This window comes from Brassica napus, chromosome C8, assembly GCF_020379485.1.
Source record: "Brassica napus cultivar Da-Ae chromosome C8, Da-Ae, whole genome shotgun sequence".
Classification (NCBI taxonomy): Eukaryota; Viridiplantae; Streptophyta; class Magnoliopsida; order Brassicales; family Brassicaceae; genus Brassica; species Brassica napus.
In genome coordinates, this window is record NC_063451.1 from 16828187 (window position 1) to 16841866 (window position 13680).

Consider the following 13680-nt stretch of genomic DNA (forward strand, 5'->3'; position numbering starts at 1 on the left):
GGGATGAGCATTCATATATCCGTTCGGATTCAATCACTACAAGAAAACAGGGGGATTCTGATGGCCGAAATCGTCGGAAATTCGTCGGAATAGACCGATTCCGACGAATTTCCGACGAACCCGTCTGTCGGTATCGTTTCGTCGGAAAAAAAAAATTCGTCGGAATTTCGTCAGAACTTCCGACGACTTTCTGACGAATACCGAGAAACGTCATTCTGACGAACTTCCGACGATATTACGATGCGGATACACGAGACCAGAGTTCATCGGAAAACTACGTACCGACGAAGAACGTTCGTCGGACAATTCCGACGTAGAGTGTTCCTCGGTTTATTCCGACGAACTTTGGGCGTCGGAAATTACCGACGGACGTGGTTCGTCGGTATATTCCGACGGAAATGTGGTTTGTCGGTAAATTCCGACGGATATATGTCCGTCGGTATATTCCGACGACCATTGTCCGTCGGTATATACCCATTTTTTTTTACAAATTAATTTTGCATTTTTATATATTTTTTGATATTAATAAATTTAAAAAATCGGAAATTTAAAACTAATAATATTATAAAATTTAAATTCATAAAAACCGAAATAGGAAAAAAACATTCATAAAGTTTAAAATTCATACAAACCGAAATAGAAAAAAAAAACATTCCGAAAGTTTTAAAAAGCCGAAATAAACTAAGATGAACTCGAAGACATCAAACGATCTAGCTTCTGCATAATCTCGGTGTTGAACTTCTTCTGGGATGCCAACTCAGCAAGGATAGTGGCATTCTCCGAACGGATAGTGGCATTCTCCGAAAGGATAGTGGTGTTCTGCTCCTCCAATGCCCCAATCCGTTCATCTTTGTCATGTAGCTCCTCGAGAATCATGGGATCGGCATACGGAGCTTGCGAAGAAGATGCCGGATACGAAGAAGCACGACGGGCCAACCCAACTAAACGGCCTCCTTTCCTTTTAGGAACCGCCTACAAAAATATTTAAAGTAAGTAAATAGGGACAAGTAAGTAATCGACATTATAAAAAAAATATATTAATAAAAAAAATTACCTTTTCAACCATCTCATTTATTTGCAATAGAGACAGGTTGGTTGAAGCTCCCGTGGAGTCGCCGTCATCAGAGAGAGGCTGAGATTGAGAAACTATCTTAGCTTCCACCAAATCAACTACACCTTTGATCACGGGGTCCTGAATTTGACCCGTCGTCTTGTTAGTGTGAGCCACCTTAATGAGTTGGAGACGATCAACGGGATTACCGTCATTTGCTTCGATCTAAAAAAACCGCCATTATTAGCCAAGAAATATATAAAATATTTATTTAAAAAATATAAAGATAAATAATAATAAAAACTTACAAGTTCATCCTCCTTAGTAGACATGGAGCAAGCGCCGAGGTTGTGCACATACATACCTTTCCCGCCACGATCGCTCTTCCGGTTCCTGGAGTTCCTAGAAGACGTCTCTGCAGTGTCTTCCTTCTCCCAATGAGCTATCAACTGCTCCCACACCGTCCCGTTGATGAACCGTGGCTTCTTGTTCTTCTGCCAAACTGTCTTCCACGCGTTTATCTGCTTTGTGTAAGAGTCCATGGCCTTTTCGTTGAATTTCTTACGGACTGTTTCCGTAAGATCGGAGTGCCAGTTGAACTCTTGCTACAAAACAAACACAATTTAATAAGTAAATATATGTAAAAAAATGTAAAAACTTTAAAAAAATGAAGAGTTACTATACCGCAAACTGACGAAACCACAACTCTCGTTCGTCGGAAGGGATCACACTCCACTTTGGATATCCAAAACGGAGCATGGAGTACATCATCTGGTTGATGCTCCGGCTAATGCCATTTTTCGACTTGGTGAACCTTTAAAAAAAATACAAGTTAGCAAGTTAATTAAAGGAAAAAATATAACGGTACAAATAAAAAAAAATACTAACCAAGTGCTATGGCCTCGTCGTGGGTTGGGTTGGAGAAACGGGAGATGCTCTCGACCTGGTTGTTGAACCAATAGATGAACCGGCATGACCCCCGGATCCTGTTGAGCAGCAGCGTGAGGGGCAGCGTGAGGGGCAGAGGGAGCTGGAGCGGGAATATATGCGGGAACCGAGTCATGAGACGATACCGATGCACGGGAACCGCTCACCGAACTACGTCGAAGACGGGCTGCGGGGCGGGCTTCATCCTCGGCCCTAAAAAAAAAAAATTAACCCATCATACATTTATATATTTACAAAAGGTTTTTAAACGTTTTAAAAAAAACTATTAAACCTTTTTATATATATATATATATGTATACAAAATTATAAAAAATTTATAAATATAGAAAAATGTTGTTTATAAATGAAGAAAAATGTTGTTAAATATTTATATTTTAAAAAAAATTTATTATATATATTAAACTTAAAAAAATTATAAAAAATTATAAAATTTTTATTATACATGAATATATATATATATATATATGTATACAAAATTATAAAAAATTTATAAATATAGAAAAATGTTGTTAAAAATTATAAATGAAGAAAAATGTTGTTAAATATTTATATTTAAAAAAAACGTTTTATTATACATAGTTTATTAGTGGAAACTTAAAAAAAATTATAAAAATTTTTAAATTTTTTTATTATACATGATTTACATATATATATATATATATATGTATACAAAATTATAAAAAATTTATAAATATATAAAAATGTTGTTAAAATTTATAAATGAAGAAAAATTTTGTTAAATATTTATATTTTTAAAAAAAACGTTTTATTATACATAGTTTATTAGTGGAAACTTAAAAAAATTATAAAAAATTTTAAAATTTTTATTATACATGATTTACATATATATATATATATATAATATGTATACAAAATTATAAAAAATTATAAATATAAAAATGTTGTTAAATATTTTAAAAAATTTAAAAATGTTAAAAAATCAAAAAACGTTTTTAAAAATCAAAAAACGTTTTTAAAAAAAAAAAAACGTTTTAAAAAATCAAAAAACGTTTTTTAAAATCAAAAAACGTTTTTAAAATCAAAAAACGTTTTAAAAATCAAAAAATGTTCCAAAAAAAACTAAAACAACAATCCAAACAACAATCCTAACTTATATATCCTAAACTATCCATTCAATCCTAAAATTTTCAATCAAACAACCTAAAATCCGAGATCAACTTCCAAAACCCTAAACAATTGATTAAAAAAAAGGTTTGGGATGATTCTTACATGATTTGGGGTTTGGGGAAGAGATATGAGGGTGAGGAGAGGATTCGCCGGTGAAGAGAGGTGGAGAAAGGCCGGAATCGCCGGAGAGGGGGAGAAATCGCCGGAGTGTTTGTGAGAGAGAGAGGCCGCGGAGATAACGAAGAAGGAAGGAGAAGGGTTTTTATTTCCGAGGATTCCGACGGACACGGGTTCGTCGGTATTCCGTCGGTATAATTAAAATATACCAAATGCCGATTCGCGAAAATTTTCAAGCGGTTTGGTTCTCCCGGGCTAATTGAAATTCCGACGGAACGTGTCCGTCAGTATTTTCCGACGGACACATTCCGTCGGTATATTCCGACGGAATTCCGACGACTTAGTGTTTAGGGTGTTCATTTCAAGTTTCTAAATGCAAAATCCCAATCTTTGATAATATATATAGTATTTGCATAAAGATTTAACAATAAAAATGTTTTATAACACGATTTTACACAACAACATTTTTTGTAGTGTAAGCTTATATAAATATGATTGTATAAGTATATAATGTTAAGATGAGATGTTATGAAAACAATGATATGCATACATAAATATTTTAATGAGTTGTTATATTTGAACGGTTGCGATCTAATACTATACTAAACACTTATTATGTGTTATTTTCATAGTTTTGGCATCTAAATTTATAGATTTTTATGATTGAAACTTTATAGAAAAACATGTCGTCGGTATTTTCCGACGAAATACCGACGACCTTTCCAATTTTCAATGAAACCCGTTGTCGTCGCTATGTCGTCGGTATATTGCGAGGGATTTCCGACGGACCATTAAAAAAAAAAAAAAAAAAACTAATCAGAATCTTCTGAATCTTCATCAAACTCCCCAACCTCGGCTTCCGGCTCTGAATGTACGACAGCATCATGTCCAAACACAGTCAAATTCTCAACGAGTTGAACATTTTCCAAATCTTCAACTGCCTGGGCGTTGCTGGTAGACTCTGGTTGCAATGGTTCATCATCATCAGAAGTTCCATCCACTCGTCCTCTTGGGTTGATTTGCGTTACAGTAACCCATGGATCGTCTCTGTACGTCACCCGAGGGTAACTGATGTAGCACACCTATACATATCAATTATACAAGTATTAGTTCAATATATAACATTAATTAATTATATTGGTAAAAAATTATGAATAGATTGACATACCTGATCAGCTTGCGAACCAAGAATGAAGGGATCATAATATTGAAGTTTCCGCCGCGAATGAACTGATGTAACACCAAACGCATCAATCTTCACTCCTCTATCTGGGGTGGTGTCATACCAATCACAATAGAATACTACACAACGCAATCCAACCATTCCAGGAAATTGGATTTCCAATATTTCTTTTATGTTGCCGTAGTAGACATCGTCACCAGAAGAAGATGAAACACCAGCATCATATGTTGTCTTAGAATGACCTTTCCTTGTGAATGCATATCCTCGCGTACAAAATTTAGGATATGATTTGACCACATAGTTTGGTCCCTGCACAAATTCGCGTATCCAATCATCGAACACAAGACCTCTGGCCAAACCATCATTCACCTATAAAAAAAAAACATATATGATTGCAAAATTAATTAGTTTATATATATTAAATTTAAACTAATCATTTGCATAGGGTAATATGATATATGACTCACATAACTACGAAGCCACGCAGCAAATCCGTTATCTCTAAGTTGTCGAAGCTCATCTTCTGTTGCATGCCTGTGAGTCATACGCAACTCCGCCATATATACACTATATACAAAAATATTATCAATATGAAATAAATTTATTGAATATTAATCTAACAATAAATGAATAAATATTTTTACCTCTCATATTGTAGAACATCTTCACAGTTGGTGAGCAAATATGTTTGCAAATGAGCGTGCTCAGTGTCCGTAAGTCTCCGCTTCGTGAATTTTCCACTAAGTCGTCCTATTTCCTTGAACATGCTTGGGACAGTAACATGATATGTTGCTCTCTCCCCTCTATCATCATGCCGAGCAGGTCTTCGGTGTTTTGTTTGCACTTCTGGTGGAAAATAATTTTCAGCAAAGATTGCAGTTTCTTCATTGATCACCTGTGCCACTATAGATCCTTCCACCCTGCTTTGATTTTTGACCATCTTCTTCAGATGATGCATATAACGCTCAAAAATATACATCCATCTGTACTGCACAGGACCACCAAGTTCCAATTCTCTTGCGAGATGAATAGCAAGATGTTCCATTACATCAAAGAATGATGGAGGAAATATCTTCTCAAGGTTGCACATGCTGACTGGTGCGTTTGTCTTCAAATTATTAATACCCTCTTCAGTCACTACTCTGCTGCATAAGTCGCGGAAAAAAACACTAATCCCTACATAGATAAAAGACATAATTTTCGTAAGTATTAAGTTTTTATAAGCATAATTGTTAAATATAAAAATAAATTAAATTGTAAAAATATAATATACCTGCAATTGCTTCATGAACATTACGTGGCAATAATGCTGAAAAAGCAAACGGAAGGAGGCGCTGCATAATTACATGACAATCATGACTCTTCAAGCCAGTAAACTTTCCTTCGCTTCTATCAACGCAGTTCCCCAAATTTGATGCATATCCGTCAGGAAATTTCACTTTATCTGTAATCCAATCAAAGAACTCTTCTTTTCTAGCACCATCTAGCCGATAAATGGGAAAAGGGGCCGTACCGTTCTCATCAACGTGAAGTTCAGAACGATCACAAATATCGACTAAATCCAACCTTGACTTCAAATTATCCTTCGTTTTACCTTGGATGTTAAGGACTGTGTTCATCAGATTATCGAAGAAGTTCTTCTCAATATGCATGACATCTAAATTATGCCGCAATAGATGACTCTCCCAATATGGCAGATCCCAGAAAATACTCTTTTTGTGCCAGTTATGTAGCTCTCCAACCGCATTGACTCGAATGTTTTCATGTCCACCTACATCTGGCGTCCTTTCTGCATCAAAATACCTAAACTGCTTCAACAAATCTTTCCCACTAACTTCCTCAGGTGGACCATCAAACACCTGCTTGTTCTTCGTAAACGAAGTCTTACTCCTGCGGTATGGATGATCAGGTGGTAGAAATCGTCTGTGACAGTCAAACCAACACGTTTTCCTTCCGTTCTTTAGTTGGAAAGCATCTGTGTCATCTTGACAATATGGACATGATAGCTTCCCATGTGTTGTCCATCCAGATAACATACCATATGCTGGAAAGTCACTTATTGTCCACATAAGTACTGCCCGCATCTGAAAGTTTTCTTTGCGCGAAACATCGTATGTCTCAAAACCATGCGCCCATAGTTGTTGCAACTCATATATTAGTGGTTGAAGAAACACATCTAGTGATCTTTTAGGATGATCTGGCCCGGGGACGAGAATTGAGAGAAACAAAAACTCTCGTCGCATGCACAAGCTCGGCCGTAAGTTGTACGGTGTCACAATAACTGGCCATAGAGAATACTGCCTTCCATGCTTTCCAAATGGGCTGAAACCATCAGTAGATAATCCAAGATAAACATTTCTTCTCTCTTCCGCAAATTCTGGATATGTTGACTGGAAATGTTTCCAAGCCTTTGCATCTGAAGGATGTCTAATCTCACCATTTGTGGAATGCTCTGCATGCCATCTCATTGCTTTTGCTGTGCGCTCACACTGATACAACCTCTTCAATCTTTCCGTCAAAGGCAAATACCACATTCTTTTGAATGGGATCGGAACTCTTCCCCTCGTCTCCTGATAACGAGGTTTCCCACAAAATTTGCATACATTCCGTGTCTCATCCGCTCTCCAGTAGATCATGCAGTTGTCAATACATACATCTATCACTTCATACGGTAGTTGAAGACCTGCAACAAGTTTCTGAACCTCGTAGTATGAACCCGGTGCAAGGTTATCCTCAGGTAGAATACCTTTGACAAAATCAGTAATCGCATCCATACATTCTTCAGCCAAATTATAGTCTGTCTTAATACCCATTAATCTAGTTGCAGATGATAAGACTGAATGACCATCTCTACAATTTTGATACAAAGGTTGTTTTCCTGCATCCAACATGTCAAAAAATCTCCTAGACTCGGGGTTTGGTTCTTCCCCTCTATAATGATCATGTACCATCTGCTCAGTACCTACACCATAATCTATATCCGTTCTAGATTCTTCTAACCTAATATCAGGCTGAGGTTCACTAACAGGCTGAGGTTCGCTAGTACTACCATATTCATAACCAGTTTCCCCATGAAGGTACCAAACTTTATAATTACGTGAAAACCCTTTCATATACAAATGAGTCCAAACATCAAATTCTTTTATAACCTTATTATTATTGCAAGAAGAGCAGGGACATCTTAACATACCACTTTTTGCATCCGGTTGCTGTTGAACAAGCCTCATGAATTCTCCAATCCCTTGAACGTATTCTTCCGTAAGCAAATTGGTGTTCGGATCCAAATGAGGTTTATCCATCCACGAACGATAATAAACTTCTGAAGACATGATTTTCACGGAATTGTTATGACTAAAGAGAATGAAGAGAGAATGAAGTGTGAATGAGTTGAATGAGGAGGGGTTGTATTTATAGGAAATTGCTTACGGACCTCCGACGACTTTCCGACGGAATTCCGACGGATGTAAAGCAGTCCGTCGGAATTCCGTCGGTATTGTCCAATCTCAAACGGCTATACAACGGTCATATATATTTGTCGGCAACGGTCACATGGTTCGTCGGAATTCCGTCGGATAATACCGACGGAATTCCGACGACTTTCCTGTTAATCGGAATGTCGTCGGAAATTCGTCGGTATTACCGACGAATTCCGACGACTACAACGGTTACATTTTTTATCGGAATGTCGTCGAAAAGTCGTCGGAAAATTCCGACGAACCCTATTTCGTCGGAATTCCGTCGGAAATGGCCGACGGAATTCCGACGACTTAGTTTTTTTGGATTTGGTCGGAAATTTGTCAGTATTCCGTCACAAATATCCGACGACCTTGGTGTCCGTCGGAACCTCCGTCGGAATTCGGTGTGTTTTCTTGTAGTGAATTAATCTATTCGGATTTCAGATTTTTATGGTTAGAAATTTAAATCATATTCAGATATTTACAAATTTTGGTTTGGATTTGGTTCGAATCATTGCGGGTTTGGTTCATATTTGAGTTCGCATACCCATTTTAATTATGTATTTTCAACAAAAATCCAAATATACTTAATATTAAAATAAAATATTATCAAACATAAAAATTTTAATAATGTAAGACTAAATATTTAAATTTACATAAAAATTATTTCAATTTAAATATTTGGATGGAGAACGAATAAATATTTTCAATATTTTGAACATTTTCTGTTATTTTTAGATATTTACTTGTGACTATGTTGATAGATTTTAGACATTTTTATATTTTTGAATATCTAATAGATGTGTTACAAAAAAAGAATATCTAATAAATTTAGAATTTAAAATAATTAACATATTTAAATATATAATTTTGATTTATATATTTTTGGTATCCAAAATATTTTAGTTTGGATCAGATTCGGGTCTGGTTATCTGGATATTAAACTTCTAGATCAATCTAAGTACTTAATCAGTTTAAGTTTGTGTTTAATATTGCTTTCAAATCTAGTCCAGTTCGATTCTTTTGATCAAGATGTTTTACCCAGACTTACATCCTTCTATTAATATAAAACAAAATAAAATAAATGTAAAACATATATTCTTGGTCTATTTAACATACATAGTTATTGGAATATATTTTTAAAATACCAATAAAAATGGTTGAGAATCGTGTCAATATTTTCGGGCATGATGCAAAATTGACGTAGTCTAATAAAACAAATAACATGTATTTTCTAATAAAACATTCTTGGTAAATATAATAAAAGCATGATACAATTGAGTGAAAAATGTTAGAGTTGCGTGGAAAATAATTTGATCTCTTCACCCAACACCTGAATTCTATTTTTCAATCGATTTCACGAATTTTCTTTTCTTTTAAAACTTTTATGATTTCCAATTTTTTTCTTTCAATTTGATTATGTTTCTAATTTTTTGATCTGATATGAAAATTTTGTAAAAAACCAACATTTCGCTTAACTAAAGATCTGACTTTGTGTCTCGTATTTTTTTTACATCAATTTCTTTAATTCATAACCAATCACAATTATTTATTGCATTCGTGTATAGAAACTTCAACCATGGCTAAGTTCGGCAAGATACAAAACTTTCAATTTCTAAAAACATTCCCATTCCATCATTTTAGTTGATGTGAATCTTAATCATTTTTTAATTTCTTTTTTTTTTAAATAATATTATTCAGTAGTTATACGGAGAAAACTTCAATTCACTAATACAAAGTTTAAAAAATGCAAAAATTAAAAATGAACTGATTAAAAAAAAATAGTGTAAACACATTAAATTGTCTGCAGTAGAATTAAAAAAATTAGTATGTGAACGTATTAATTGTTAAATGATTGTAAAACTGACACATCACTATATTCAAATTGAAATCGATGTGAGGCTGATACGTGTCGAATCTAACGTGAAATCATTAAACCACAATGCTTCTATACATAGGAGATATGCCATAGATGGATGATGGATGATGGACGATGGATGATGGATGATGGATGTATCGTGGAGGAAACTAACTTGCTAAAATATCTTTTATATACTGCGTTGATTTCGTTGTTTATAATATTATTTTCAAATGAATTGTTCAGCACTTTTATTATATTAGATTACACGTGTCATTTATCTATGCAAGAAGACGAAATGCGTTGTTAAAACGAGTATACATCAACGCGTCCTTTTCGCTTCAAATCAATAGCCAAGAGCTCTTTTCGCTACATATACACGTTTGTGTATCTAAATGTTATAGACTATATAATTACATCTTACCAAATCTTGTATTATCGTTTTTTCATATAAATCTTCTCATTTTTTTGCCTCTTGATTTCAAATCAGGTAATTCAAAAGCTTTTTGTAATCGTATCTTGAATTTCCCTACTAATGTTTTAGTTTATAAGAATCTAATTTAGCCTTTAATTTTTTTAATTAAGATCTTTACGTTATTATAGAATGGGTAAAGACAAGCATCACGAACAAGACAAAGGATTCTTCTCACATCATAATCATCCCGGCCAAGGGTATCCACCGGGAGCTTATCCTCCTCCTCCGCCGGGAGCTTATCCACCACCGCATGGTTACCCTCAGCAAGGGTACCCTCCACAGGGTTACCCTCCGCAGGGCTATCCACCTGCAGCTTATCCACCTCCTCCTGGTGCTTATCCTCCCGCCGGTTACCCTGGTCCTCACCGTCCAGGTTTTTTATTTAATTTAATTTCTGTCTCATGTCTCTTTAATTAACCTCGCCTTGGAATTGAAATGAACAGTTTAGTAGTCCGATCGATTGTGGTTTGTAGTTGTATGTTTTAGATGCAGTTTCATCCCGTCTAGGTCTCAAAATATGCATTTAATTTAAGAAACAAGTGTATATCATTTTCTTTTGCTGGATCTTGCTTGGTTAATCCAAAGAGAATAGCTTCTTAAACCATATCTTGAGGAATATGGATTTAAATTTTGTATATGGTGTACGTGCATAGTCTTCGTTTGTTCTGGTTGGTTCACACGAATCATTTGCACATCTTGTGAATAGGCCTTGGAGGAGGAGTCGGGGGATTGATAGCTGGAGCGGCAACAGCTGCGGCGGCTGCAATGGGAAGTCACCACGCGGGCCATCATGGTGGTTATGGCCACCATCACGGTGGTAAGTACAAGAAAGGGTTTTTCGGTGGAGGAAAGTACAAGCGAGGGAAGCACAGCATGTTTGGAGGGAAGCATAAGCGTGGCAAGCACGGCATGTTTGGAGGCAAACGAGGCAAGCATGGCATGTTCGGACGAAGGAAGTGGAAATGATCATATGAATATGATATTTCGCGATCTCTATGATTTCTCTATATATTATCGTATGTAACAACCTGATATTAAGCTTAATATATGTGCGTGTGTGTTATCTGTTTTTAATGTATCTTTATATATCTATGAAAAGAGTAGCATTAATTTGGTTCGGGTTATGACATATATATTAACGTTTAAAGTTGATTTGTTTGTGGCTGTTTGATTTGTGCCTAAACATTGCTTTTGTATAATGGAACCAAAAGAAATATTATAGTTACAAAATTTTAAAATTGTGGCTGTTTATAGATTTATGGTTCTAAAATTATAACCACAAAATATTTGCAGTAAATTTATGATTATATACCAATGTTTTATAGTGCGAAGAACATGCCTTTTCATCCACAAATAAATTACATTTGTATATATGCATTAAACTAACCAATCTGAAAGTACGATAGAGTAGCCCCCCTTTTCAATGGATTTTGATACATTATATCGATTTAACATTACGTTACAAAATGTTTATCTTGCTTCTGGAAGAGAAGTATGTACTGAACAAAGAGAATACTAGATAAGGATAAAAGATGATTGTGCTAGAGTTTGTAAACGAATAGTCACAGGAAAAGAAAATGGCGAAAATAAAGGCGACGAGGGTGGCGCTAGGGTTTCCATCTCCGTTCACCCATTTCGAGCGTAGATCTGAGCAGCTCTGAAGGAGAGCGGTTTGGGGTTGTAGGTACTCGTCGCAAGTCTTCTGGTAACCAGATCTGGAAGTTGTGGTGCTCAAATAGCAGATCTATAGAGTGTTTTGGTTCCTGAAGTTCATTCTACCTGATCTCATGTATCAGAGTAGCTCTGTGTGGCTTCAATCTTTGATTGGTGTTGGATTGCGAAGATTCCTCTTTCACAATCCGAAAGCTTCAAGAGAGCGTGATGAATCGTCCAAGAAAGAGGAAGGAATCATCTCTCCTCGATGAGCTTAAGGAGTTGGAGTTGGTAGGAGAACGAGAGTTCGTAGACATACCGGAGCTGGAAAATGAGGATCTGATTGAAGAGAACTCAATGAGCATAATAGTCAGATGCCTAAATCCTACGGTCCATAAAGTTGGAGGATTGGTGAAAGCTCTCCCCCTTATTTGGGGTCTAGAAGATATCGTTAAAGGTAGAGGGGTCGGGGAGAACAAGGTCCAATTCTTCCTCCAGCATGAGAGAGACATACAATATATGCTTACAAAAGGACCATGGTTCGTAAATGGATGGATTGTTTCCCTCGACCAATGGTCTCCGAACCCGGGCCCCGAGTTCCTATGTCGCATCCCGTTCTGGATCAGAATCAGAGGAATTCCAGTGCATCTCCTCAAGAAACAAGCAATTGAAGGCATGATGGGGCCACTGGGGAGAGTGGAGAACGTGGAACTTCACGCAAAGAACTCCTCCTCAGTGGAGTATGTGAGAGCACTTGTGTGGATCAATACTGAAGAACCCCTCCAGTTCAAGAGGACCGCAAGGTTCAAGTCAGGGGAGATTGCACTACAAGAAAACATCGGTATTCTGACGGACATTCCGATGGAAAGTGAAATCCTCGGAATATCCCGAGGAATTTCCGAGGAAATTCCGAGGAAACACAAAATTTGGTTTCCTCGGAATTTCCTCGGAATATACCGAGGGAATTCCGAGGAAATACTAATCCGTCGGAATATTCTTATGGAATACCGAAGAAAAACGTATTCCTCGGAAAAAACCAATGAATTCCGAGGATATATTTTAGCCGTTGGGGGATTTTTAAAATTCCGAGAAAATTCCGACGAACTAGCCGTTGGCGTCGGAATTCCGTCGGAATTTCCTCGGGCTGTCGGTAGGATTTCAACTATAAATACAAGCACCCCTCTTCCTCTTCATTCACTCCATATCTTCATCCTCCCTCTTACTCTCTTTACACACGAATTTGATTCATAAAAACCATGTCTTCTTCAAATTATTTTCGTTCTTGGATCGATCGACGTCATTTGGATCCGAACACGAGATTGCTTACGGAAGAATACCAACGAGGTATAACCGAATTCATGGGGTTAGTTCACCGACAACCGGAAGCAAAAACAGGTATGTTAAGATGTCCTTGCTCTAATTGTAAAAATAGAAAGGTTATTAAAGAGTGGGATGTTTGGACTCATCTATATTTGAGTGGGTTTACACGAAGTTAGAAAATTTGGTATCATCATGGGGAAACTGATTATGAACATGGTAGTACTAGCGAACCTCAGCCAGCGGTTAGATTAGAAGAACCAATTAGAACGGATGTAGATTATGGTGTAGGTACTGAGGAGATGGTAAATGATCATTTTAGAGGGGAAGATTTACCCAATGCACAAGCTAGGAGATTTTATGATATGTTGGATGCTGGAAAGCAACCATTGTACGAAGGTTGCAGAGATGGTCATTCAGCTTTATCATCTGCTACAAGATTGATGGGCATTAAAACAGATTATAATTTGGCTGAAGACTGTGTGGATGCGATTG

General features: G+C 36.4%; 1 protein-coding gene across 2 annotated transcripts; it reads left to right on the forward strand.

The window, feature by feature from the left end:
- Positions 1-10079: 10079 nt before the first annotated feature.
- Positions 10080-11327, forward strand: LOC106414279 (glycine-rich protein A3). Of its 2 annotated transcripts, none has more exons than XM_013854959.3 (3): positions 10080-10230; positions 10344-10588; positions 10922-11327. In XM_013854959.3, exons 2-3 carry the CDS (start codon positions 10345-10347, stop codon positions 11179-11181), a joined length of 504 nt encoding a protein of 167 aa, XP_013710413.1. In that variant the 5' UTR covers positions 10080-10230; position 10344; the 3' UTR covers positions 11182-11327. The 2 variants fall into 2 exon arrangements, with proteins under 2 accessions (XP_013710413.1, XP_013710414.1); XM_013854960.3 differs by having other exon boundaries at positions 10114-10230; positions 10326-10588.
- The last annotated feature ends 2353 nt before the right edge of the window (positions 11328-13680 follow it).

Coding starts and splice junctions, on each gene's coding strand:
- LOC106414279 (XM_013854959.3), top strand. CDS start 10,345: ATGGGTAAAGACAAGCATCACGAACAAGACAAAGGATTCTTCTCACAT. Junction 10,589..10,921: donor CCCTGGTCCTCACCGTCCAG/GTTTTTTATTTA, acceptor TCTTGTGAATAG/GCCTTGGAGGAGGAGTCGGG.